The following is a 26,171-nucleotide window of genomic DNA, read 5'->3' as shown; positions in this document are numbered from 1 at the left end:
TAAACGTATTTATTTACCTAAACTAAAAAAGTTGCATTTAGTGGCAAGAAGTAGAGTGGTAAAGATTATAAATTATAATTTACAACTATTTCCGTTAAGAGGACGCTATTGTTGATTCCGTCTTACAAGTGCGTAACATAGAAGAACCAATATTGTGTCAACATCTTTAATATTAGAATTACTTAATCAATTATACAATATAAATGTAAACATTTTATCCTAGGTGTATCTCTTAGACTTTTATTGATCTTTAAATTTTAAATAAATTTGAGCATTTAAATATTTTTATAGCTTATATCCCAACTTGTATAGTTATAAGTAGAGCGCGGATTTATATGCGTTAAATACCAACCAAATATATGCACTATAATGTTGAAATATGCATGAAAAATAAAAATTATGCAGAAAAAGAGTAGCAAAAAAAAAGGTATTTTTTGAACATTTATTTAAAATATATAGGTACCTACTAAGTAATAAAAACGGGAATTACAACGGAAAGCAAATACCATCAATCCGGGTGACTTGGAACAATTTTGACCTTTTAACTACTGTAACACATTCATTATTGATAATTAAATTCTGTAAAAAATCATGCACACCTCCAAGGAATAGATTGAGCAAAAAATAAAAATAAAAAGTGCTTGTTCCAAGTCACCCGAAGTTTTGGGTGACTTGGGACATGCGTTTTTTTAAATGTAGATTGCATTTAATCATTTGTGGAAGATGACTTGGAACACTACAATTATATTTTTTTTAAAGTGTTAAAAACCATATTTTTATTAAAACTAGGTACCTATTTATTACCAAATAATACTTTTTTTTATAAGTTGCAGTCTTTGCTCCTAAAATAAATTTAACCAACATATTTATATAACTAAACTTTGTAAACAAAAAAAAAAAATTTTCGATACCAAGTAATATAGGGACCTAGGTACCAAGCACGAATTAGGATATACAGGATGCCGAACGACAGCCCGTTATCAGTATTTTTGTGAAGTCGAAAGTTTCCAGGTTCCCAAATTAACTAATGTTACCGAAATGGTTACGGTGGCGAAATCCTTAACTAATTTTGTATGATTACGACCATCGAGTATCGTAATAAACATGGCGGGAAATAATTTAATTATAAATTTAAATAGTTAATTATTAACATGATGATAATTTTTACGATAAAGATACGTAAAATTATAAATCTTAGTAGATGGTAGCACTGTCTTAGTTCATTATACACCACTGTTTGGCAAAAAGCGCTATAAGTCATTCTGGATTTTTGGAAACTTCTGTCTTCACCTGATAAGCTCTCGTTCGGCATCCTGTATATCTTAATTCGTGGTACCAAGTAACCCACTTATTTTTTACAAAAAAATAAAAACAACCTTAACAAATTTAAATAATATTATTTCCTAATTCTACTTAACGATTAACATCAAAAACACATTAGGAATTCACTAAAAAATAACAATAATTTGATTTTTAAACCTGAAGTAACACTTTCGAAATTATTATTAAATTATGGTTGTATCACATGGCTTATTGATAAGAGATAACACATTTTCGATGATAACAAAACGTTTACAAAACTTTCTCATAAATATTGTTGTGGAGACAGAATTTTATTTCCCTTATCTAGCGTAAAATTAAACGCTGTTATCAATTCTTCCAAGTCACCTCCCAGTTCCAAGTTACCCGGTTTGACACTACTTATAACTCAATTTAAAATTAAAGTAAGTTTGATAATAGGTCAATTCACTCTTTTGATTGTTTTTAAATGATTTAAAATTATAAAAATTTCATTTTAGATTAGGTTCTGTCCTTTTTTTTTTATATAATCAATCATTATTATTTATTTATAGGTAATAATAATTTACCCACAACATAAAAAATAAATATTGTCTATATTTTATTTATTTTTTCTTGTAGGTACCTACACAAAAACAGCTTCAAACTAGTTAATTCATTAGACTATTCATATGCAAGTTGATAAGGACAAAGTCATTGATGATTAATGCTTGATTAGTTTAATGTTTTCGTTCCAGGTAAGATATATGTTATTATAATACATCAACTTAGAAGAAATACATTTTAAATATTTTTGAAATCTATGCAATTTATTAATCTAAACAACCAAACCAATATTTAAAATATATCACTTAAATTTATTATAGTTAAGAATAACCTTCAAACTTGAGTGCAGTTCATCCTATGCATAGTTCTAAGAAATATTATTTTTAATTATTTCATTATCTTTAAAAAAATATATTTCCAAGAATCCCAAAATAAGTTAAGTAGGTACAGTAGAAATTATTATAACGAGCATCGCTTAGAAAGAAATACGGATTCCAACAAGCAAACGTTATGTCCTGGCACTAGCCCATATGATTGTATGTTAAAATATACGTTTCAAACGAGTATGGTTATTACTCGTTATTGGCTATAACGAGTAAGATACATCGATTTATAAAATAAATGTTCTGTTATAACTAGCTGATTACTGTGATGATTGACTGGTTACAACGAACACTCGCTATTACGTATACATAACGAGCTATAGGTTGCAACGAGAAAAACTAGCTGGCCTTAAGGCCTTAAGCCTTTAACCTTAAGCCTTTTTAAGAACTTGTTATAACTGATTTCTACTGTATTTATAAATGTTTTGGTTGAACAATTTTATAGATGTATTATTTTTATTAACTAATTGTGTACCCTGTAACAATATGGCCAGGGTCCACAATAGCAAATTAAAATAATTATGCATCTAAACTATAAGACTAATAGTGGTTTATTGTATGTAATGTTTCCGGTACAACCAATATGCTTAATACTTTTACTACTAACCCGCACATAAATTATTACAACATGATATAAATTTGCTTGTCTTGTAGCGAACTTGACTTATGCTTCATATTTATTAATTCAAAATACAATATTTCTAAATACAAGTATTTTATTATTGTCATTACCTTGATGGATTTTATATTTTTAAAGATCTGGGTATATTGTATAGGGTGTGATTAAAATCTGAACTAAGTTTAGGTGCTTAAAAAACAGAACTATTCTATAGTATCAACTTTTATGTTCATTTTAAAATTATTATTTAATTATTTAAAACGTTCAATGTTAGAATAATTTGAAAAAATATATTAGAAGGCATCCATTTGTGTGTCGTGCTTGTTTTAAATTTACCCAATATAATTACTTATAAAAATCACTTCATTAAAAACAGAAAGGAAAAATAATTGATTTATTTTTTTTTGTTAACAAATAACAATGTACGTAAGATTTTTCATAATTGTATAAATCTGGGCATAAGTAATCAGTTTGAAACATATTTTCTTATTACTTATGCATTATATAAAAGTTGATTGATATCCCAACTTTGTCATATACGTTCGAGCTTTGATAAGGTTTTAATAACTAAAATACCAACATTGTTATTTTTTTTATTTAGGTGTGTTAGTGTATAGGTAACTTAAGCTACAGTGATTTCAATTTACCTGTCACGACAATGGATCCTGGACGGCCACAGCAGCAGGACAAAAAGCAGCTATTGCAGCAACAGCAACATCTGTTGCAAAAACAATTACAACAGCAACATCAACACCAGCAATTATTAAAACAACAACAACAGCAGCAACAACAGCTTAATCTCCAACAGCAGCAATTTAAACAACAGCAACAGTTAAAACCACAGCAGCACTTACAATCACAACCCAATTCTCAGCCACAGCAGCAGGTATTACAAGCACAACCACAATATTTGCAGCAGCAGTTATCGCCAAACCAACAACAATTGTTGATTCGGAATCAGGATTTTATGAAACAACGGGGTATGCAGCATGGTAATTTAAACCAGCAGCAACTTCTGGAACATCAGAAAAATCAAGATCAAGCCATTATAGAACTGTTAACACTCCACGACAACAATAAATACGAAGACGAAAATCAAGAAGATCATCTTATTTTACAACGACAACAAGTTATCCAACAACAGCAACAACCTAGTTTACAACGACAACAGCCGCTGCAGCAGTTACAATCACAACTAATGCAACAGTCTCAACTAGGTCAACAACCTCAGCATCATCAACAGCACTCGCAATTTTTACAACAACCGCAGCAGCAATTTCAGAGTGTACAACAACTACAAAATGTGTCGCAACTACAAAATTTGCAACAATTACAGACTGTGCAACAACCTCAGCTGATAACACAAACACAGGTTGTACCAAAAACTCAAGTTGAACGTCAACCTCAAGTTGTAAGACAGCCCCCGGCAGTACAAAAACCCAATTCGTTGCAACAATCGCAGATTGTACAGCAACAGAATAATCAGTATTCTTCAGTGTCTACACAACAACAGTCAAAAAAACAGCCCCCTCCTCATACTCAACAACTACTCCAGCAGCAGCTACAACAGTTATTATTAAAGAATAAAAATTACCCTCAACGTATCGTTGTTTTGGGCAATCAACCACAGCAACAGCAGTTGTCATCACAGCAACCACAGCGCGTGGTTACTAACAATAGCACTGGCCAGCAACCACAACAGATGCAATGTGTTGTTGTAACAAACACTGGTCAACAACCTCCACAGATGCAACGTGTTGTCGTTACAGGAACCGGTCAACAACAACAGCAACAACAAATTCAACGTGTCATGGTGGGAAACAACGGACAACCACAATCCCAACAAATTCAACGTGTCGTTGTTCCGACCACTGTAACACATCAACAAATGCAACGTGTTGTTGTTACAAGCACCGGCCAGCAAATACAGCAACAGCAGTTACAACATGTTGTCATTCCAGGTACTAGTCAACAACAGTCACATCAAGTACAAAACGTGGTCACCCAAACATCTATCCAACAACAACCACAGCAATTGCAACGTGTTGTCGTTGCACCTACTGGCCAACAACAGGTTCAACGTGTTGTTACTTCCACCTCAACTCAACAGCAACAGCAAATTGCGCAGCAACATCAACCAGTATCACAACGTATTGTTATTGGTCAACTCAAAACATCGCAGCAGACACAGCAAATGCAATCGTCGTCACAAAATGGAGTAGTACTTAATCAGCAGGTGATACAACGGCCGATAGGATCAATACAGCAGCAGCAACGTGTCGTCATAGCAGGCCAACAACAAATTTTAAAATTAACTAACCAGCAACAATCTCAACAGCAAATCACACTTCAAAAACAGTTGGCTCATAAATTATTGCAGCCCACACAACAACAGCAGCAACAAGATGTAGTAAAAAACCAACAGCTACAACTAGATGTAGTAAAAAACCAACAGCAACAATTAGATGTAATAAACCAATATCAACAACAAGACATAGTAAAAAAACAACTGCAACAAGGGCAGTTATCTCAAGGTACTGTTGTTTCTATAACGCAGCACCAAAAAAATAACCTCAACTTGTCTAATGAAAGTCTGGCAAAGGAGCTACATATTAAACAGTCCCATCAACAGTTACAGCAATTGCACATACAACCATCACAAAAACATTCGCAGGAACAAATAAATAAGCAACTACAACAACAAAAACTTAAACAGAAGAAAGAAATAGATCAGTTAAAACATCAATTGAAACAACCTCAACGTAGTGGTGTGATAGTAGGACAATTGCAACAACCAGAAAAACCAGAACCAGAAAAGTTGAAAAAGCAACTCGAGATACAGCAACAACAACGACAGAAACTTCAAGAACGCCTTCTACTGCAACAACGGCAGCAACAGCAACAAAAAAAACTCAAAGAGCAACAACTGCAACAAAAGCACCAACAACAGCTCCGTGAACAAGTTTTACTTCAGCAACATCTTAAACAACAACAGCAGCAGCAATTACAGAAAAAATTACTACTCAGACAACAGGCATCTTCAGAAAACCGTTTGTCGTTAGTTGTAAATGGAAACCAAGACCAGAAAATACACGATGAAAAGAAAACGATCAATAGTCATGAAAAATCAGAGGAACCAGAACATTTTCGGCAAATAGAAAAAGCTACTGATTCTGAAAAACAGTATCAACTTTCTATTAAACGAAATAATAACGAGAATGTGCCAGTTAGTGAAAAAGATTTATTATTATCATCATCGTCGGATGATGATGACGACGATGAAACCATACGTCAGCAACGAAATTTGGTTCGTGAAGCTGAACGTCTCGTTCAGGAACGGTACGATGCACTGAAAGTGGTTTTAGGACCTAAATACCAAGCTCAATATGATGACATTTTGAGAAACTGGATGGCGAACCGGTTATCGCGTGAAGAGTTTGATCGTGGGATTCGCAAGGTGTTGTATGTTTCATGGATGTCCATGACAAAAAATGTTGATGTTGATAACAATAGAAAAAATTCATCTATTAAAACCAACAATACAACTTCGAAAAAAACTGTGAAAAAGGACGCGGTAGCCACCATATCAAAGATTAAAGAAGATAATAGTTCCTTAATTAATTCAACGGCACATAAATTACCTACATCAAAAAAAATGACTGAAATAAATGAAGACATGGATATTAATATTGAAAAAAAAGAAGTCAAGGCCATTTTAGCAGAACGAGTACCGTTGCATAACGCATTAGTCACCAGCTTATTAACGTGGTTGCCACTTAATTGTCAGTGGTTAGAACAGCGTAAAGCACGTTCCCAAGGTGTTTCCGAAACTGGGTCCCCGTTACGATTGTACACATATGCAGATGTGCCACAAGTGCGTGGCTCAAGTGACCACTGGTACCCTAATGCACCTGGTAGCTTGGCCCATTGGTATTGGCCAAATAATTTGCCATGCAAGTCTTCATTGGTAGAAAACAATGAACACCCACCACTGAAAATATCGTTTCACGAACAAGAGAAAAAGAAAGTTGCTGATGCTGTAGCTGCGGCGGTATTAATAAACCCACCATCAAGCAAATTGCTGCCGTTGCTGATGGAGGTAGCTGAAAACACAGAAAAAGTGAAAAAAGCAAGGCAAATACAGTATCAAAAGAGGTTTCCAAAGAAACAAAATGCGAAATTTACGAAAATATTACAATTGCAACGGTTACAAGAACAAAAACGGTTAGATACAATGGTGCGATTACGAGATGGATGTTCAAAATTGTTGCGTGAACTCAAAAAGCGCCTTCGATGTCTCGTCAATCAAGAAGACCGGCTAATAGAACGGTTGCGTCGGCTTCAGATTCGTATGTCACGACGACGCCGTCAAGTATTGACACAATTCAAAATCCGAGAGAAAGACTTAAAATCTCGGATACGGAAGTTTTTTGATAGGTCATATTTAGAACAGCCAAATATTGATTCCCGAGAGCACCCACCGACAGATTACTCAACTATTGAAGACGATGAGACAGATGACGATGAAAAAGATAATGAAAAAGAACTGCAACAAAATTTTCTCAAACAACATTGGAAAGAAGTTAATCTACTAGAGAAAAACCATGGAAAGAAGCAGTTGAAAACTACGATTGCTGACCATCAATCTAAACGAAATGTTCGAGCTCAACGTCCTCAATCAACGGCCTTGACGATACGATTATTGCGTGACCGACAACGATTCTTAGCTACTACCAAGTTATTACAAGTAATAAAGCAGGAACGATTACAAATAAGTAGTAATGCTGATTATGTCCGAGAGGTCCGAAATAAGAACTGCCCGTGTGGAGAGTCAGATAACAAACCATGTCAATACCGAAGACAGATTCGTCAATTACGAAAAAAGTTACGAGCCCGTGAATTGGCTGCAATCAAAGAAGAAATAGACCGAGAGCTGGTAAGAAAAGCAGCTGAAAAGGAAAAGGTAGATGCCGAAGAACTTCAAAAAACAACAGCCATAGAAACCGAAAATAAAAAGACCGACACCCAAAAGAAAAAGGTCGTGGCGAAATCTACGAAGAAAAAAAAACCGGTAGTGACCAAGAAAAATATCAACGTCGAAGCAGAGGAAAAAAAAAGTGTGTCAGCTGCCAAAGGTAACACTATCGATAATAGTCTCGTGAAAACCAATGCAATTACTGACATCAGTTCTTCAAAAAAAACATCATCCATCGTTACTGCCAACACAAAAAATGTAGATATCAAGGTGCGACAAACCTTAGACAACCTCGACAAAGTAAACAAAGAAAAACATAATATAGGAATTAATTGTGAACTATTGGTAGATAAAAGTGCTCAGCAAGCTCGATTTAATAGCTTAGGGGATACTAGAAACCGGATAAGACCACCGCTACCAAAAGATAAAAGAAGTGTAGTAAATGTAGCTGATGCTGCTGCACGGGCGGCTCAAGCAGCATTAGCTGCATCAAAGAAGACTCAGCTCCGCAAAACTAGAGCGGCTGCAGCAGCTGCTGCTGCTGCTGCTGCAGCTTCTGCTGCATCCTCTGCTACTGCTGCAGCTTTTGTTACTGCTACCACTGCATGTACTCTGTCTTCTTCCGGAAAAGATGACAACGATCGGCGAGCAAGTGAACTTATGCCACCACCACCACCACCACCTCTACTATCAACAGCGCCTTCAAAAACTGTTACTACTCCAAGAAATCCTACAATCGGGGCTCGATACTTGCAGCAACAGCAGTTTTTGTTGGATCGACACAGACAGCTGGAACGTATTCGACGTGACGAGGAAGAACGACGGCAACGAGCCCTAGATGAGCAGCAAGATCAGGAGGGTTCTGATAGAGAAGATGACGAGACAAACATGAAAACGGATGACGTCTCACCACCATATTTACCATCTTCTCGACGAATGAGGTCAAAGCGGCAAAAAGTTCCAGTAGGCAACATACGCCAGGATATGAATCGGGAAAATGACAACGAAGAGCAAGAAGAATTTAGCTCAATGAATCGCAGTAAAGCTAAAAATGGAGAAGAAGGGCAGCAATTGAGTGATTATTACTTTTATTATGGGGGTGCTGATTATTATTCATCAGACGAAGAGTCGTCCGGGTCGTCATTTATTGAACCACCTTTTCCTCCGCTTTTGCATGATCTTCGGATGGACCAGTTACCAAGGCCTACCAATCGGTTGCCAGCTGCGGCTATTCTTCCACCTGGCGTTCGAACTCGGTTGCAACCAATGCGTGCATCGAATTCTAAAATTGATGCTGTAGAATCATTAGTTGAGAGGCAACAAGAACGCACAATCTTGGAGACTGATCATAGACGAAATATTAACGATATGGTTCAAAAAGAATCTTTTGACCGTAACATGGAATTCAGAATTCAGAATCCTTTAAATTCGCACACAACGAGTGATACATGCAAGTTTACTGAGTCAGCTGATAAAACGTTGGCCACAAAAAGGTGTAAAAAAGTGAGCAAAGGACTGCAGACGGAACTTGTGGTACGGCGGGAACAGCAACAGATGCAACAAGGAGGAATTAATGATACTAAAATGTTACCAGAACAAAGAAAGCGAAGTCAAGATGCGGATAAATTGCCAGGAGCGAAGAAGACATTCGAACAAGTTCAACGGGAACGACAAGAAAATGGAAAACTGATATTAAAAACGGACCCGTTAACGGAGTGGTCAAAACGAAATTCAAAACCAGTGACAATTACTTCAGTTACAAAAACGAATTCATATTATAAAGATCAGACAAAACACCTCGTTAATCAACTAGAGCAACAAAACTCTATTAATAAAATAACTAGATCAGTACCATCGAAAAGGGGCCAAGAACCAGACACACGAGGGGACGTTGAAGAATTGCGATCGGTGCAATGGAAGGCCCCATTGACACAGTGGAATAAACGACCTGTTGCATATGAAGCGGCTGTTACACAAAGATACCCGATACAAAATAAGGGAAATGACTTACAGCATTCATTGAAGGAAAAATTAGTGACATATACATCGAAAAAATTTGAAGTTTCAAACCACAATCTAAATGACCGAAAACAGAAGTTGCGATCTGAAATTGATAGACAAAAATGCAACCGTATCGAAATGAAAAATATGGTGTTCGAGTACCAAAAACTTGTAGATACTTTACCTCTGAATGAACGGTTACAACATATGATCCAATTGCAACAGTACCTCCGGCCGCCAGAAAATATTATTGAAAAGACTACTATTAAGTGCAATCCGTCCGTAGAAGAACAGCAACAGTCTGTAGCATCAACTAACAATTCATGTATACTACTAGATAATTCAACTTCCTTACTTAATTTACCTGACGATGGTCCAGAACGTACAGTCTTGAAACAAATAGGGAATCTTTTGTTAAAAATCAAAAATCAGCAAGAAAAAATGTACCAAAATGTTGTTATTTCTGACGACATTATACGTTTTCCAGGAGTAGTTTCCAATAATCTTGATGTTAGTAACGTGGAACAAAATGATCTAAAAAACTGGCGTGACCTTTGGCCGGCATACGAAGGCAAGCCAAATAACGATGAATTGATGGACGAAGATCAAAGGTTACGCCGGACCCAAGAATTGATTAATCAATATTATTCCTGTACTAAGGACCAAAAATCCGTACGTTCGTTGGATCAACAAAAACGGAGGCTTGGACGGTATGGGCGAGAACGACTTGAACGAGAGCTACCTGTTTATCAGCAACTACGAATGAAACAAATAATGCAATCAGAAACATCAGCCAAGCCGAATCTCACGGAACAAAAAATACTTAAAAAACAAAAGCTACAGCATACTGAAGAACATTTGCCAGAACGACAAAAATATCTTAATCAGTATAAGCGACTTGGACGAATTGAGCAATTAGAACAACAAAAACACCTATTAGAACATCGACAGCAACAACTTAACGAAGAAAAGATTCAAAAATTACAAGATAAGCAGCAACAAGATTCTGGCGTTGGACGTTCCTTTATTCAGCAGAAGAGGCCTTATTGGATGGTTAGTAAATTTCAAGTGTCATCAACGTTATGTTATGACGAGGAACTTCCACTGTGTGAACAGTTGTTGCGTAGAATCGTGAAAAAGAAATACGAGAAAATAATTAAAGTTCTTCAGCAACAGCAGCGTTCCAAATCCACAACAGTGCCTATAACTACGACTCTACCCGAGATAACTATGCCTGGAGATGAATCTAATGTTAAAACAAAGGGACAAACGAGTAGAGGATCACAGCTTTGGTGGTCGACTATTGGTCTTCCACGGCAAATATCACCGTTAGTCACGGGCGTTGACAATCAAGTTGATCTAGATGTAACGCATGTGGCAGTGATGCCAATCAGCAATCTACCACAGGTGACTAGACCGCAAATGGACACAAAAGTTGCATCAGTCATAGGCATTATGCCGAAAAGTAGTACAACATTGATTAATAAAATAAAGCTTCAAAAGTGGATGGAACCACATTTAATAAGTATGATGACAAACGATGAAGGAAGGTGGTTGGAACAGTTGCAATCCAAGATATCACAGCTTGATCAACAAGTAGATCTACATTGGAAGGCCATGATAGATGGACAGGAACAACAAGTAAAATTACTGCTGAATTATGACAAACGCCTGCAATGGGAAAAAGAAAAGAAACGTTTAGAACGTGAAAGGCGGATACAGCAGCTAAAAAAACGAACACCCTTTCAAGCGTTGCCAGTACACCACCAGCAAGCACATACGTTACGTGCGGCGGGCCATATGCGACAACAACAATCAGAAATACCAATAATTGTTATCGATGATGATGATGATGATGACCTTATTGATACAACAGTCGTTGGCCAAAAACGGGACACATATCAACATCCAGTGTTCATTGATGATGATCTGCTAAGACATAAAATAGAAACAAAAATATTGTATGAAGATCAGCACAAGGGTATCAATAATCGATGGAAGCAGTTAGAAATTATACGTAAAGCACAACAAAAGCAATGGGAATTCAAACTAAAACAGTTATTCTCATATAAAGCAACCGATAGACAATTTTGTCGGGAGCTTAATGAACGTTTGATGAAAAAAATAAATAAGCCTAATTTAATTAAAACTCTAGATCAGCTTAACGGGGGGCCGCTAAGATATACTGAACGAAAACAACTTCAGCAGCAAATGCGACTTTTGGAACCACAGACCATGCAAGAACAATCAAGAATGTTACACCGTCAAAAAGAGCAAACACAAAAGCAAGCCGCAAATAACCGTTCTCAGCAAACTCCAATAAAACAGAAAAAATATAAAACTTCAAAGTCAAGCAAAAAATCAAAAAAAACCATTAAGCAACAGCGGTCAACACATAAACTAGCTTTAAAACCACACCCACTAAACAAACAAGGAAATCAAAAACTCGAAAAACAATTACCACAAAATTTGAACAATACCAATAAAAATCAACCAAAAAAATCTTATGAACATCAAGAATCAGTCAATATTCGCCAACTACGTAGTAAAAGAAACGTAGTCGTATATCAACCATCACAAAAACGATCAAAACAACCCAATCACCTAAATCAAAATAAACCCCAAATACAAAATAAATCTCCAATAGAACAGCCTAAACAAGTAACGCGGAGGCGGTTCCATCGTGGTCAAATGTTAACGAAAGTAAAGCCATCAGCTATGAGTTTAAGACACATGTTCCTGCTACGAAATAGAATACTCCAGATACACTCGAATCGAAATAAGCGACTACGGAAGCAAAATCAGCGATCGAAGGCTAAGCAAGATATTATCTTTGACACCAGAGAAATGCAAAGTCAGCAAACCCAAAATAAATTTACCAAGCTTATTCTTAAGACAATGACGTATTCTCTTCATAATCAACGGTCCTCGTTGCAGCGCCAACTGGATAGATTAAACAAATACTATCCTAGTAAAATCGACGATCCACTAAAACCATCAGTTTCAAAAACATTGATAATGTCTGTTCGACAACCTTCGATAACTTCAATGATATTGTCTCCACAGCAACCATCAACCATACAACAACAATCTTTGACTTCTACTATTAAACTAAGCCCACAGCGACCTTTAACAACATCTATAGAACGATCCTCGATGTCTTCGGTAAAGTTAATATCACATATACCAATGCAACCATATCAACCAACTGCGTCAACATCAGCGAACCAACAAAGTCAAAAGATGGAAGAAAAACGTCAGACTTTAAAACGACAGCTCTGCAAAGTACACAGTAAACTAAAACCACTGATGGAAATGTGGCAGCTTTCACTTCAGATGCCTGGACGTTGGTTGGTACAACAATTGGATGATATTGAGCAGTTAAGACGGAAAGAGGTTTCAGTTAAATCCATGTTAGACTTAAGACGTCCGAGTGTCCAACAGCAAAAACAACAAATACTTCAAAATAATGAGATTTCAGTGGCTTCAACTACTAAAACCATGTGTTCATTGCAACAGTTGCAACGGATTCGTGAACATCTGAATTGGCGACAACAACGATTGCGTGATCTAATCGAAGACCTACTAATATTAATGTGTCCAGAACAACATCCCATGCTGTCTGATACAACTCAGCAATCTTCAAATTGTTCCGTGCTGATCAAACTACAGCAACATCCGATGATGACGGAACAGATAAATTCCATTTATTCGGCTGTATTGAACTTGCAAAGCCCTTCATCGTCGAAACATATGCAACAACAATTGTCGACATATTCATTATTACTTAAGCTGAATCAACCAATGACTGCAAAACAGCAGTCCTTGGTGTATTCAACAGTATTAAAACTTCAACAACCACCGATGCCAAAACAAACTTCATGTCTTCCAATGATGATAACTACACAGCAACCGTCAATTGCTTCTGTTTCAGAAAATCTGATACATAAACTCACGCCCAGTAATAACAAACATACTCACCGTCCTAATAATCAACTACTGGAAAAAAGACAGCTCAGTAGTGGAGATGAAACTAATGATTATTGCAAAAAACTTAAATCTTCAAGCAAAAAGAGATCCAAGTCACCGTTTAACTCCATTAGTCGTAAGCGATCGGTGCATTCTCTTATTAAAAATACTGGTATTGACAAAAATATCCCCATTATTAATCTTGTGGATTCCGATGACGATATCGAAATATTAGATTCTGATTCAAGCATTGAGTCATCGAGCGAAGCTAGCTTTGGTGTGCAAGTTTCAGAAAAATCACCATTAACAATTAAAATTATAAAAAAAAAACCACTTCTTGATACACAACGGGTGATAACAGATATTGAAAATATATCGGAAATACATGACATGAATTCTATTATAAAATATCAAGATAACATAAGCAATATTGACTTAAACAAAGGTTTGGAGTTGATGAAGAATAAATATTTTAATAAAGATAAAACAATGCAAATAGAAGACAAATGGGAAGATTTAAAAAAATTAAAATCAACTAAGGATGAAGATAATAAAACACTTATCAGTGAACAAAATAACATTAAAGATGTAACGCCAGGAACATCGGTACTTAGGACTATTGTTAGCAGTCCAACACAGATAGCTGTCCATGTCAACAGACCAAAAGAGTCATTGGCTGCTATGAAGAAAAAACCACCTGTGGCTGATGGCAGTAATCAAATTTTAAAAATAGCCGTGGTTGAATGCACTTCATCGATGATTTCGAATGTTGACAGTAACAGTTATATAAACGTGGTGCCTGATGGTAGAACAAAAATACAATTTAAGGGTGGTATCTTCAATTCGAAATATGTTAATAGTGTTGATAGGACTACATCAGTCATTAACAAATTTGTAGATGCAGCAGTGAGTGTCATCAAAAGAACACCGGTGGCATTACCCCAAAACCATCAACCTGCAGTTGGCCAAATACCTACGCCGATCATAACACCTACTGGAAAATCAAATATGAAAATGACAAATTCAATAGACAAATCCCAGAGTAGCAACAATAGAACTGAAAATACCAAAAATATAAAAAAAAGTAGAGTTGTTACGACAAACCATCATCGTCGAATTGACACACTTTCAAAGACTGTGCGGCGGTATAGACGCTTGAATCGTACTCTATCGTTGGAAACTCGCGGACCAGCGGTTTTTACATTCTGTGACCATGGATTTTCTCAAGGAACTATTGAACAAATAATTCATTGGCGGTTCATGACCACTATAATGACGATGTCGGCTGCTCATACTATTGCGTCATATATACCTCCGAGTCTTCCACGGATACCATTTGACTATGCTTCAATGTATCAACATGATGGCAATATTGCGTCTACTAACATCAACGTAGACAACACCAGCAACAACCAAAATATCAAATTAGCCAACACACCGGTAACACCATTATCCGCAATCATGAGTTGGATAGAGAAAACCGTGGAGACCTCCTCAAACATTGCATGTGGTAATGGTCATGTTTGGAAAGGTTGCGCCCGGGCATCATTTCCTACCTTAATGACTTTAAGCAAGGTAACCAAAGAAGCTATACCACGAAAAAATGACATTCAATCACGCACTAGTTATTCGTCTTATTTGACTGATGGAGTGAAAACACTACCAACAAGGTTGTCGAGGTTATCAAGAAAGGAGCCCATACCTGTCATCGAAAATTTAACAAAAAGTTCAGTGTCAGCCACGGTTCCCACTTCGCCCATTTCTAATAGTAAAGGAAAACAACAAATAACCACTAAAAAGTCTACTTCACTGAACTCGTCATTGGAAATTATGACCACAAGTTATACCCCACCGACCAAAAATGTGGCAGGGTTGTCATCATCTCTGCCATCAGTTAGGCTTCATAATAGATCCAAGTCGGCTATAGAGGTAACCAGTGCCAGCAGAAAACAACCATCTAATTCTATAGGACAGCCAACCAAAAGATCAGCGTCAGTAGCATTTTCATCCGTACCACTCACGTCTGAAATAACAACAGACATTGCTGTTCCAGTGCTGGAAACAAAAAATTCAACCTCAGCAATAGTGGTCCGACCGCAGAAGAGATCAAAATCAGCAGTAACGACTTCCAATACCTCAACTATCGACGTATCGCCCATTTCCACGAAACTTGGTCAAAGTGAAAAACGTCTTAGGCCTGTCAAACGATCTGCATCAGTGGCGGGATATGCATCTCCCTCCATACCTTGTAAAATGTCGGACTTGTCACCTCCGGCAGTCAAACCTCCCAAGAGATCTAAGTCAGCCGTAGTAATTACACCTGTATCGGAGGCAGTCGCTATATCTAGCAATCATTTCATACAACCAAGACCGATCAAAAGGTCTGCGTCAATGGCATTGTCACCACCTTCAGTCCGACAAACTAACAGATCCAAGTCGGCAGTTCAAACCTCATTATTATTCAACAAAATGTCGACCACCCAAAGTGGACCAACATTGGCCAACGCTACTGTACCCGGGCCTAGAGTATCAAGGACATTAAACATTTTAAAAACAATTCCTCCCGCAGAAATGTTGGCAGCAGCACCGAATAGTGTAAAAAATAATGTATTTACCAACGCAGTTTTTGAAACTGGTAACGAAGACATCACCACCCATGAGAAAACGACAACGATCACCGATGAAGATCAGCGCACTGTAACTGTAACGCGAACTCTGTGTCCTACCATTCCGGCACCTATGGACGTGACAGCTGACGCATGCTCACTTGTGACGGCTGCGTGTGAACAATTCATCAAAGCCATGGTGTTGGAACGGCATTTAAAAGCTGGTCGCGGTGCCGGAACGCATCAATTACGCCGTCGAGATGCATTCGCCGCAGCCATAGCAGTTGACGATGAAATTCGACCATTTCCTGATTATTGTCGGACGCCGGCGATCGGTACGACCATCGTTAATCCAGTGACACCGGCACACGCACAAGGAGAAAATAATGATGTAGAAAAGGGGACAGCATCGGAACAGAAATCTGTCATCACTGATACCAGATATAATACAAAATCAATCGTTATGACTATAGACAAACCGGACCATGAAAACGAACGGAGAACTGTATTGAAACAACAGTCAATTATCGCTGACAGTAAATCGAATAATGAATTGTCCGTACTGACGGTCAAAACGGTCATTGAAACAAAGACTACATCTTCCACGACGACTACAATCAATAAACTCCAGTGTCCGACGACCATTACTACTGATTCCGCAGCAAAAACTATTTCATCGAGGTCGGTGGTCGAAGGTACGTCAGCTAGAACAAGAGGAGTGGTGATATTCAAAAAGACGAGGCGTTCGGTGTCTACTTCAGAATCGACGATGCCATCATCCAGCGAACAACCGACAACTGGAAATCAGTTATCCGCGGAGCCAACAGCCGATAGAAATCGGTCGATGCGTCCTCCGCCGTTTATCGCTCCTAATACGACAGTGAAGCCTCCTTCTGTGGTCGGAAAGGCCACCAAAGCACTGATCGAGCTGCCTACCAATGCCACGTCGACTCGTGGATTTTTCGTGAATCGTGGTAGACCACTGTTGCAACCCGCTTTTAACCGGCGACAACCGTTCGGAAAACTGATAGACACCTGCACCATGGCAGCCGCGGATTCAACGACTACCAACAACACGTACTTTTCAGATGACCGTGCGCAAAATTTGAACTCCAAAGTCCATTGGCCATACGATGATTCCATTAGCAATGCCTGGGGCTGTTATTTGGGCAATCCGAAAATGTTGCCGCCCGTCAGCCGGTTGAACAATTTCTTGAACATCGCCGACGAACCGAAGTCCGAAAACTACGATGGAGAAAATGGTGGCCGTGGCGGCGACGATACCGCCTACCAAGTACTGTCCAGTGGATCGACGAAACTGCTGCACGATACGGATAAGGCAGATGACAACAGCACTCGAGAGCAGATTTCGTTGGCAAACAGTCGACAGAAACTGATTTTAATGGATATTGCCTGTCAGCAACAGCACATGAAGCAGTTGGAGAAAGAGATGAAACGGCGGGTTCAAGAGTACCGAAACGGAGAACCCGACTCGCAGGAAGTTTACTACGAAAAGTTCCAAAAACTGCAATACGGTTCGACAAACCCGCAACCGGAGCATTCAATATTACAACTCTCTTCCAATGGCCACAGTCGCCACAGCTTGATGAGTTGGTAAAATCATGACAACCCATCGAAAGGATATTTTCCTCCGACACGTTAGTAGTATGTATCCATAGATATTGTTTTACTACTCCTATGCGTTTTAATCGACTTATTATTCATTCCATCTTGTACTGTATTTTAAGCAGGTTCTATAACAGAATTTTTTATTTTAAAAAAGAATTATGTGAAATTTAGTTTCGGTATTTACTTATTCTTTGTACACCGACGCTATTATTATTATTTTTTTTTTTTGTGTAATAATAGATATAACTATTTTCGGCACGTGATTAAAAAATCACTTATACTATGATTTTTAAGTTGTTATGAATATGATTTTTATTTTATTTTTTATAAATTTATTTTAAAAGCACTCATTGTCTTTTTGACCTTTTTTTTTAAGTATATCACAATTTATTCAATATGTGTTAAATTTAAAATGTTACATCCCGCAACTCTGGATGTTTTGTAAGAGAATAAAATATTTGTGTAAAATTATATTTTTATAATTATTATTATAAATTGTGTTTAGTATGGGGTATTCCAATATATTGTTTATATATTTGTGAAAACTCACAACTTTCTCAAGGAACGAAATAGATTTAATAAATTGTAAATTGGTATAAGAGACTTATTGAATAAAAACTATTTAATTGTTTAATCTTAATTGTTACATTAGTGTGGTACCACACACATTTTGGTGTTATAAGTAACAAATAATTAATTATGTATTATATTTGTATTTTGTATGTCATTAAAATATTTTATTTAAATGCAATTAAATGTTTTATAGAAAAATTTTCCTATCTTTCCATCTATCTACTATCATCTATACTTTAATCATCATAACTAGGGTTAGGATGTTTATGATTTTGCATGTTTTTTGTAGGTTATCCTAATATTTTCTTAGATAGAAATTTATTTCATGATTTCTAGATTGGAATATCATAATTTTATTTTGGATATACATATTAGTATATTTTTTTGAAATTCAACTGATATATTTTGGCTTTTTATGGTTTTTGATACGAAAATTAACAACAAAACACGTAAATAACTAAAAATGAATCCAAATTTGTATATCTGTATTTTATATAGATTATATAAAAAATATCACTTATTCTCATTACTTATTTTTATTGTCAGTAATTCTATATTGTAATTTGGAGTGCTAGATAAGTACATGAAAGGTTCAATAGAGCTCATGGTCGGTTGTAAAATGCATACTTATTATCTTTAAACTGCTAAAACTTTGAAATTTATATATAATTGGAACTGTAATTTATAATTATATGTTTTTAAACGCCTTTATTTTTCAATTTATTCATCCGTAATTAGCTATTTTGTAATGCATAAAAATCCTAACCATTATTATGACTGCCTAAATTATGTACCTACTGGCTACCTACTGTATTTAATATGTGTGTAACCGCACAGCAATGGAAATTGTTTTGTCTAAACAATTTAAACTATATCTATTCTATGGTATGTCTATTAGTAAACAATTATTACTTCATGTTATCATTATTGGAATATTATTTGTATTATCGATGTGCAGGCGTGGATCTAGAAAGGGTAAATACACAATTCAGAAAAATACAATTTTAGCATATACAAAGTTATAGATAAATATAATAATAATAGTGAACATTTTATTTATATTTTAAATTTATAGAATTTAAGTTGTATGAATTATATATTATATATTAAATACATAATAATATATAACACTTCCAAAGGGGGTGCTTATGTCATTTCCCTTCCTCTCTCTCACAGCTAGATCCACGTTTGTAGATAAGTAGCCGTGTTTTTGAAAGTTTAACAAGAAATGAGAAACTTTTACTGTTATACTATTACTATTATTAAAAAATAAAAACAAATTGTCCGTGATAGTATAATAGATAACCATGATATTATTTTATATTAATAACGTGTGTAACCGCAAAGCACTTTCACAAGAAATAAAATATAATTTACTCAGTACATCAAATTGTGAATAGTTATTTTTTTCACTCTGAATATTCCTATAAAATATATTAATTGTAATTTGAACTTTGAAGACATGTACAACGTTGGATGACAAGGTTGTTTGTGAAACCTCACACGTCACTTGGTCATCGAGTACATATAGGTATCATTTATGGGCAAAGCCAACTGCAGTGATCTGAGTAAAATTAGTGTGAAGTCCTAGTGTATGTAAGTAACTTTATTAATATAACGATATAAATATTTGTTGTTGGTACTCAATAGTTGTTGTTTGTTTGTTTGTTCGTCTCATCATCAGTGAACAGTGAGCTAGTGAAAATTTATTTGAAAGGAGTACTCTACTAAGAAAGGTACAGCAATAATATTGTCTATTATATAACTCAGCGCTTCCCAGCCTTTTTACTATACCACGGGCACTTGGAGAGCTTTTGGCCGAACCCCACCTCAATTTAAAAAAAATTCGGAAAACTTGTTGACATTAGTATGTTTGATGTTTGAGGGTCAAAAGAATGAAACGTTTTTTGGTGCACTTCTAGTTTTTCTAGAAACTTGTAATTGCATCCCCTTCATCCCTTTCGAACATTTACAAACGAAACATTTTATTTTGTTCTTTTCCCATCATAAACCATTATTATTACTTGTTGATATAAAAATTATAAAAAAATGCGTTTTTCTAAAAAGGAGACATTTTTTAAGAAACAAAAATGGGAAAATATGAAAAAAATTGGGGTTCCCCTGACCACCTGGTCTATACCATAGAATCGACACTCTCGGGTGGCCAACGTTAATGAGTCTAGAATGTTTCATGGCCTTGAAATTGTTCGTAACTTCTTGTCTTACCGCCAAACTTACAACATCATTCTTGTTGATAACTGTGTGACAAATAATTCTTATTGATAATTGTGCTATAAAATTATTATAAAATATAAATTATAATAATATTACGGCATTTTTGAAAATTTTGTTATGCTGTACGATATGAATATATATAGGAGCGGCATTTAGTTTTAATCGATTTGTATTAAGTAAATAACAAGCAGAATCAAAATTATCAAAGCAGATTCTTCTTTGAAAAAGTCTAGATGTATCATTTAAAACAATATTTTAAATTTTAAATAAACATTTTAATTAGAAATAAAATAACATAATATATGGTATAATAAGTATAACTAGAGCCATATTTGCATGCAACCAATGCTTGTTGTTCGATTGTTTATTCTCCATAATGTGTTTAACACAAAGGTTTTAAAACATTGTCAATATTGAGTCTAACAAAAAAAAAACTAGAATATTGTATTATTATAAAAAAAGTATTTTTTTAAAATTGGTACTCAGGTTTTCAAAAATCAATTGTTTATCAGTTTTTAAACAAAAAAATAAATATGTTAGTAAAAAAACTGATGACATGCGTCGTAAAAAACCTATAAAAAATAGTTATTGCTATTTTTATTAAGGAATAAGGAATACCTCGATTTTCAATCAAACATTTCTAAATTCAAGTGTCAATTTTAATTCAGAACCATACAACACGTGTTTAAAATAAAAAACGAGCACTGGAGTTAACCAGGAGTTAGGTCTATCTTAACATAGTGTATACAACTATATCATACATTAATACTAGTACAATAATCCGAAATACCATCGTTGAATATAGCAAGTTGAGTTGTGCAGAACCAATTCTGTATTGTCAGCTATATAATATTGGAGTTAATATTGTATCTATAACATATTTAAACGTTAGTACATTATCTGTATATTATATGTAAGTATGTAACTATGTAAGTACCTAACTACATTGATTTGTTTACAATATTTTCATTTTTAAAAGAGTTATAAGCAATTGCAAATTGTTTTATTTAACATTCTCAAAACTTGCTTAAAAATTAATTGTGATATAATATTTATAGTATTGTTTTCGTAATTCAAGTTTTTATTTTTCCACTGATAAATAATTTAATTTAGTATCTCAGAATAAGATCACCGTGGTGTAGGTTGCTTAAAATTAGCTCAAATATTTAAAAAAAGCTAATGTGAAAATACTATTATGAAAAATACAAGGTTCTAACATTTTTAAAATTGAAAATCGTTTTAGGAGATATAGTTATAAATTTATAATAATACCTTTGAATATCCAATTACATTCAAATTTTAAATTTAAAAAAATGTATTTATGACTTTATAAATTTCAGTAAAAATGTATGTGTGAAATCGTGTATTAAATGTCCAATTTTTTTTACTCACAAAAGTAAGAAATTAACAACTATAAATTTGACCATATATAATTTAAAATTATCTAGAAATTCCTCATATAAATATTTGATCATCAACAGTGTAAACTGCTACGCTCTGAATCTTAACTAAATAATTTATGATAATATTTTAAGTTTAAATCAATCGAACATGTGTTTATAACAAATTATTTTAAATCCCTTTCATTAGAAGTTTAGGTAGGTACTTAAATGCTGTTCCTTTTTACATTTTTTTCTTACATACTATTTTGATTACCTTACTTTACTCGTTTTTTCTTACGTTTTTCCCACTCAGGAGAACTAGGAAGCTAGATGTCTATCAATCTAGTTTAATACTTTCCTCTCTAGTAATACTATAAAATATGTGCTACCAGTTGACTACGGTGTTCACTCGACAGATACATAGACCAAATACAACTTAGTTTGGCTAGTCAGAAAAAACTTAACAGAAGAATAATATATCATTTTAAACAAATATAAATTCCTAGGTTCGGAATTAGTCTAAAAAACAAATTTACAGTCATAATAATAAGAAGCGTAATAAGTTTAAACTTTTAAAATCTTAAATAGTATTGATACTAATTTGTAAGTTTATGATAAAATATAAATTTCAATTGGTTTTTGATTGCTGTCATTGTGCACTCGATCAAGCTATAATGAAAATAACTGTAATATACAGTTTATTTTGATATTTTGATTAACATATACAACGACCCGGCGAGGTCCCTAAGTATAAAAAAAATGCTTTATAATGCGCACATCAGCAATACAACACGTGACAACTTTCCGGGTATATAATACATATATATTTAAAAAAAATACACGTAATAATAATTACAATAATTACAGAAAGCAACATGATTCACGAAAACAATTTCTAGAGAAAGCTTAGCAAATATGAAGTTAAATAATGAAGATTGAAATTACAATCATCAAATTGGAAATTTCACGTAGATGTACATGTTAATTTTTTTCAAATCATTTCGATAAATATCAACAGAGTTAAAGCCAAAATAAATTATTGTAACGTATTTTCAAAATTGTATTACATACTATGTCATCCTTTCGGCCCGCATTACAATGCACTATCAGCACCAATTATGGAAATAAATATACAAAAAAAAGGATGGGCAAGTGGGTGTCGCTCTGATGTACAGTAGGTTACAAGTGGGTCATTGTAATGGATGGTGTTAAATTTGAATTCAATGATATAATATCATTGTATATAAGAAAAACCATTCTGAGCGAAAAAGATCAGTCAGCCTATGTTATTATATTACATAGGTACTAAGTATATTTTGATGGTAATATTGTGCATAAAGTAATTTATATATAACCTATTTACCTGGAATCTTGTTCTAAATTTTCAATCCTGAGTTATAAAAGATGAATATTTTATAAATTTTTAACTACAAAATAATAATTCAATTTTAAATTTGATAAATTTTGTCGAAATTTGAATTTTAAATGCTTATAAAAAATGTGTGCCTATGTATTTTTAATATTTTTCACTGCTATTGTAACAATATAATATCAGTAGCCTTTTATTAAATTTTCACGCTTTTTTACCCAACAGATAAAATTTTATTGATATTTATAGAAAAAAAAACTAAAAAAATTGAAAACTGACAATATCCGCAAACAGCTCAAAAAGAGTCAAACTATTTTCAAAATTGTATTGTGTATATAAAATGCTAATATAAACATTTGGTGAAATTTTCAAGTATCTACAGTCATTTGTTTTTTAATTACAACAAAATAAGAAAATCATTACATGAGAAATCGAGTGATAATCAAATGTTGTAAAGATATGAATTTCAAACGCACATAAAAATGTAATTTGACTTTCTTGTAGACATTTTCTTTTTTTTTTAATAAGGGTAGACAAACTTATGAGGAATCTTGCATAACATTTTCTAATTTCAGATTTAAAAAGAAAAGTTTTTATGAATTCTCAACTCAAAATAATTTGCAAATTTTCGTCATTTTTACGTACTTTGTCAATATTTGAACTTTAAATGCTTATTAAAAAAAAAGTGTGACTGGATTTTAAATTTTTTTTCAACTGCATTTGAAACAATATACAGGAGCCTTCTATTGAATTTTCAAGCTTTTTTAACCAAGAAATAAAATTTTATTGATATTTATAGAAAAGGAAACTAAAAAAAATGAAAACCGAAAATGTCCGTAAACAGCTCAAAATAAGTCAAAATATTTGGAAAATGTTATAGCGTTTAGAAAATGCTAATATAAACATTGTCAACATTTCATGTATCTATGGTTATTTGTTTTAGAGTTGCAACAAAAACCAAAATCGATATGCTCGAAAACAGATTTTGCGTAAAAATTCCCGTTTTTCCTTAATTTTTCTTTTGTTTTTCACGTCGCTTTTGAAAACGACTGAGAAATTTTTACTTTTGACCCCTCAAAGTAGAAACTACATACACTTTCCTATCAGAAAAGATACACTGTTGAAGAAAATCCAAGCATTTTTATTGTCCTAAAAGGAGATGACAGACACAAAAAAAACACACATCATTGTAAAATCAATAAATTGATCGCTCCGCTCAGAATCTAAAACCATCTAATTTCTACCATCACTATTATAAACTGCAACCAATGGCAACCATTTATAAACATATAAACTTATTTTATAAAATAATTTTAAAAAAAGAAAAAAACACCATGACCCCATATGTTTCCGAAATGATAAGGTACCAACAAAAAATGAGTTATATCCCAACAAAAACACTCGGACAATCTCCGTGTAAAAAAATCTGCTCTAAAAATTGTGATTTTATAGGTAAGTTTTTGAACTAGGTACTATAGATATAATTTATATTAAAATACTCTCCTAAATAATTGAACTTAGCATACGATTTTAAGACACTTAATTAGTAATACACTATTTAATAATACTACCTATTTCAATGATAGTAGCCTATAATATTATTATGTACTCATTATGCTATAGTTATTTTACATTTTTTCAATTATTTAGCAGACTATTTTAACATAAATAATCTAATTTAAAGACTTAGCTATAAAATGATATCACAACTTTTAAACCACCTTTTTTTTTACATGGAGTTTGGCGGAGTTTTTTTGTTGGGTTAAAGTATAGGTACGTTATAACATTAAATATTCTGACACGATAAAACCAGATCTTATCTAAGTAAATAAGTATAATTTTCATAGATTTATTTTCTTAAATTATATTTTATAACCATGTTTGTCGAGTTACAAAATGTTATTCTACATATTGAACTTCATAATTTAACATAACGTAGTTTTATGATTTTTGTAGTACCTAAAAATTGTAAATAAATTAACTGTAAATATACGATAACATGTGCATATAAAAATCCTATGGTTATCATTCTATAGTATTATAAGTATATAACTCGAGATCAACATAAAATACAATTTAACAACATTTTTGCAGCCAACAATCAATAAATGTTAACTTTCGGATATTGTAAATTAAACTAAAAGAAAATATTTCCTAAAAACTTCATATCACTAGACGGTTTAAGTACTGTTGGTTTTGACACATTTCTATGTGGGGTGAGAATTCGTCGCTAAAAATCCCAGTGGTCACCCATCTGGGCCTGGACGATGCTTGACCGTTACACACATTAGCAACCGCGGCCAACCACCACGCAACACCAGAACTCTGAATTGTTTTATATCGATACACATTATATAATACATAGTTTTCAAAGCAGGTTTATATGATATTGTACTTACCTACAATATTGCACTTGTGATGACGATAATATTATGTTACTACCATTTTAACTGTTTAGTACAGAAAAAAAAAACACTCGTATAATATTTCAACGTGGTATAGTAGAACAATCTCACATTTACATGTATAACACCTGTTCTTTTCGTGAATCAAATAGCTTGAAATTTAATTAAATTTTTTTATTT

At 34.1% G+C, this 26,171-nt stretch overlaps 1 protein-coding gene across 2 annotated transcripts in view; it reads left to right on the top strand.

Annotated features, from left to right (window-relative positions):
• Positions 1–18,348, top strand: part of LOC132934243 (uncharacterized) — a 35,253-nt gene extending 16,905 nt beyond the window's left edge. For both annotated transcript variants that reach the window (XM_061000529.1, XM_061000528.1), the window contains exons 2-3: positions 1,921–2,036; positions 3,449–18,348. In XM_061000529.1, coding sequence (XP_060856512.1) covers positions 3,506–18,016 — 14,511 coding nt within the window. In that variant the 5' untranslated portion in view covers positions 1,921–2,036; positions 3,449–3,505 and the 3' untranslated portion in view covers positions 18,017–18,348. The remainder of the gene's footprint in view (positions 1–1,920; positions 2,037–3,448) is intronic.
• The last annotated feature ends 7,823 nt before the right edge of the window (positions 18,349–26,171 follow it).

This window comes from Metopolophium dirhodum, chromosome 1, assembly GCF_019925205.1.
Source record: "Metopolophium dirhodum isolate CAU chromosome 1, ASM1992520v1, whole genome shotgun sequence".
Taxonomy (NCBI): Eukaryota; Metazoa; Arthropoda; class Insecta; order Hemiptera; family Aphididae; genus Metopolophium; species Metopolophium dirhodum.
The sequence above is the reverse complement of the archived record's forward strand: the minus strand, read 5'-3'. Positions and strand labels throughout refer to the sequence as shown.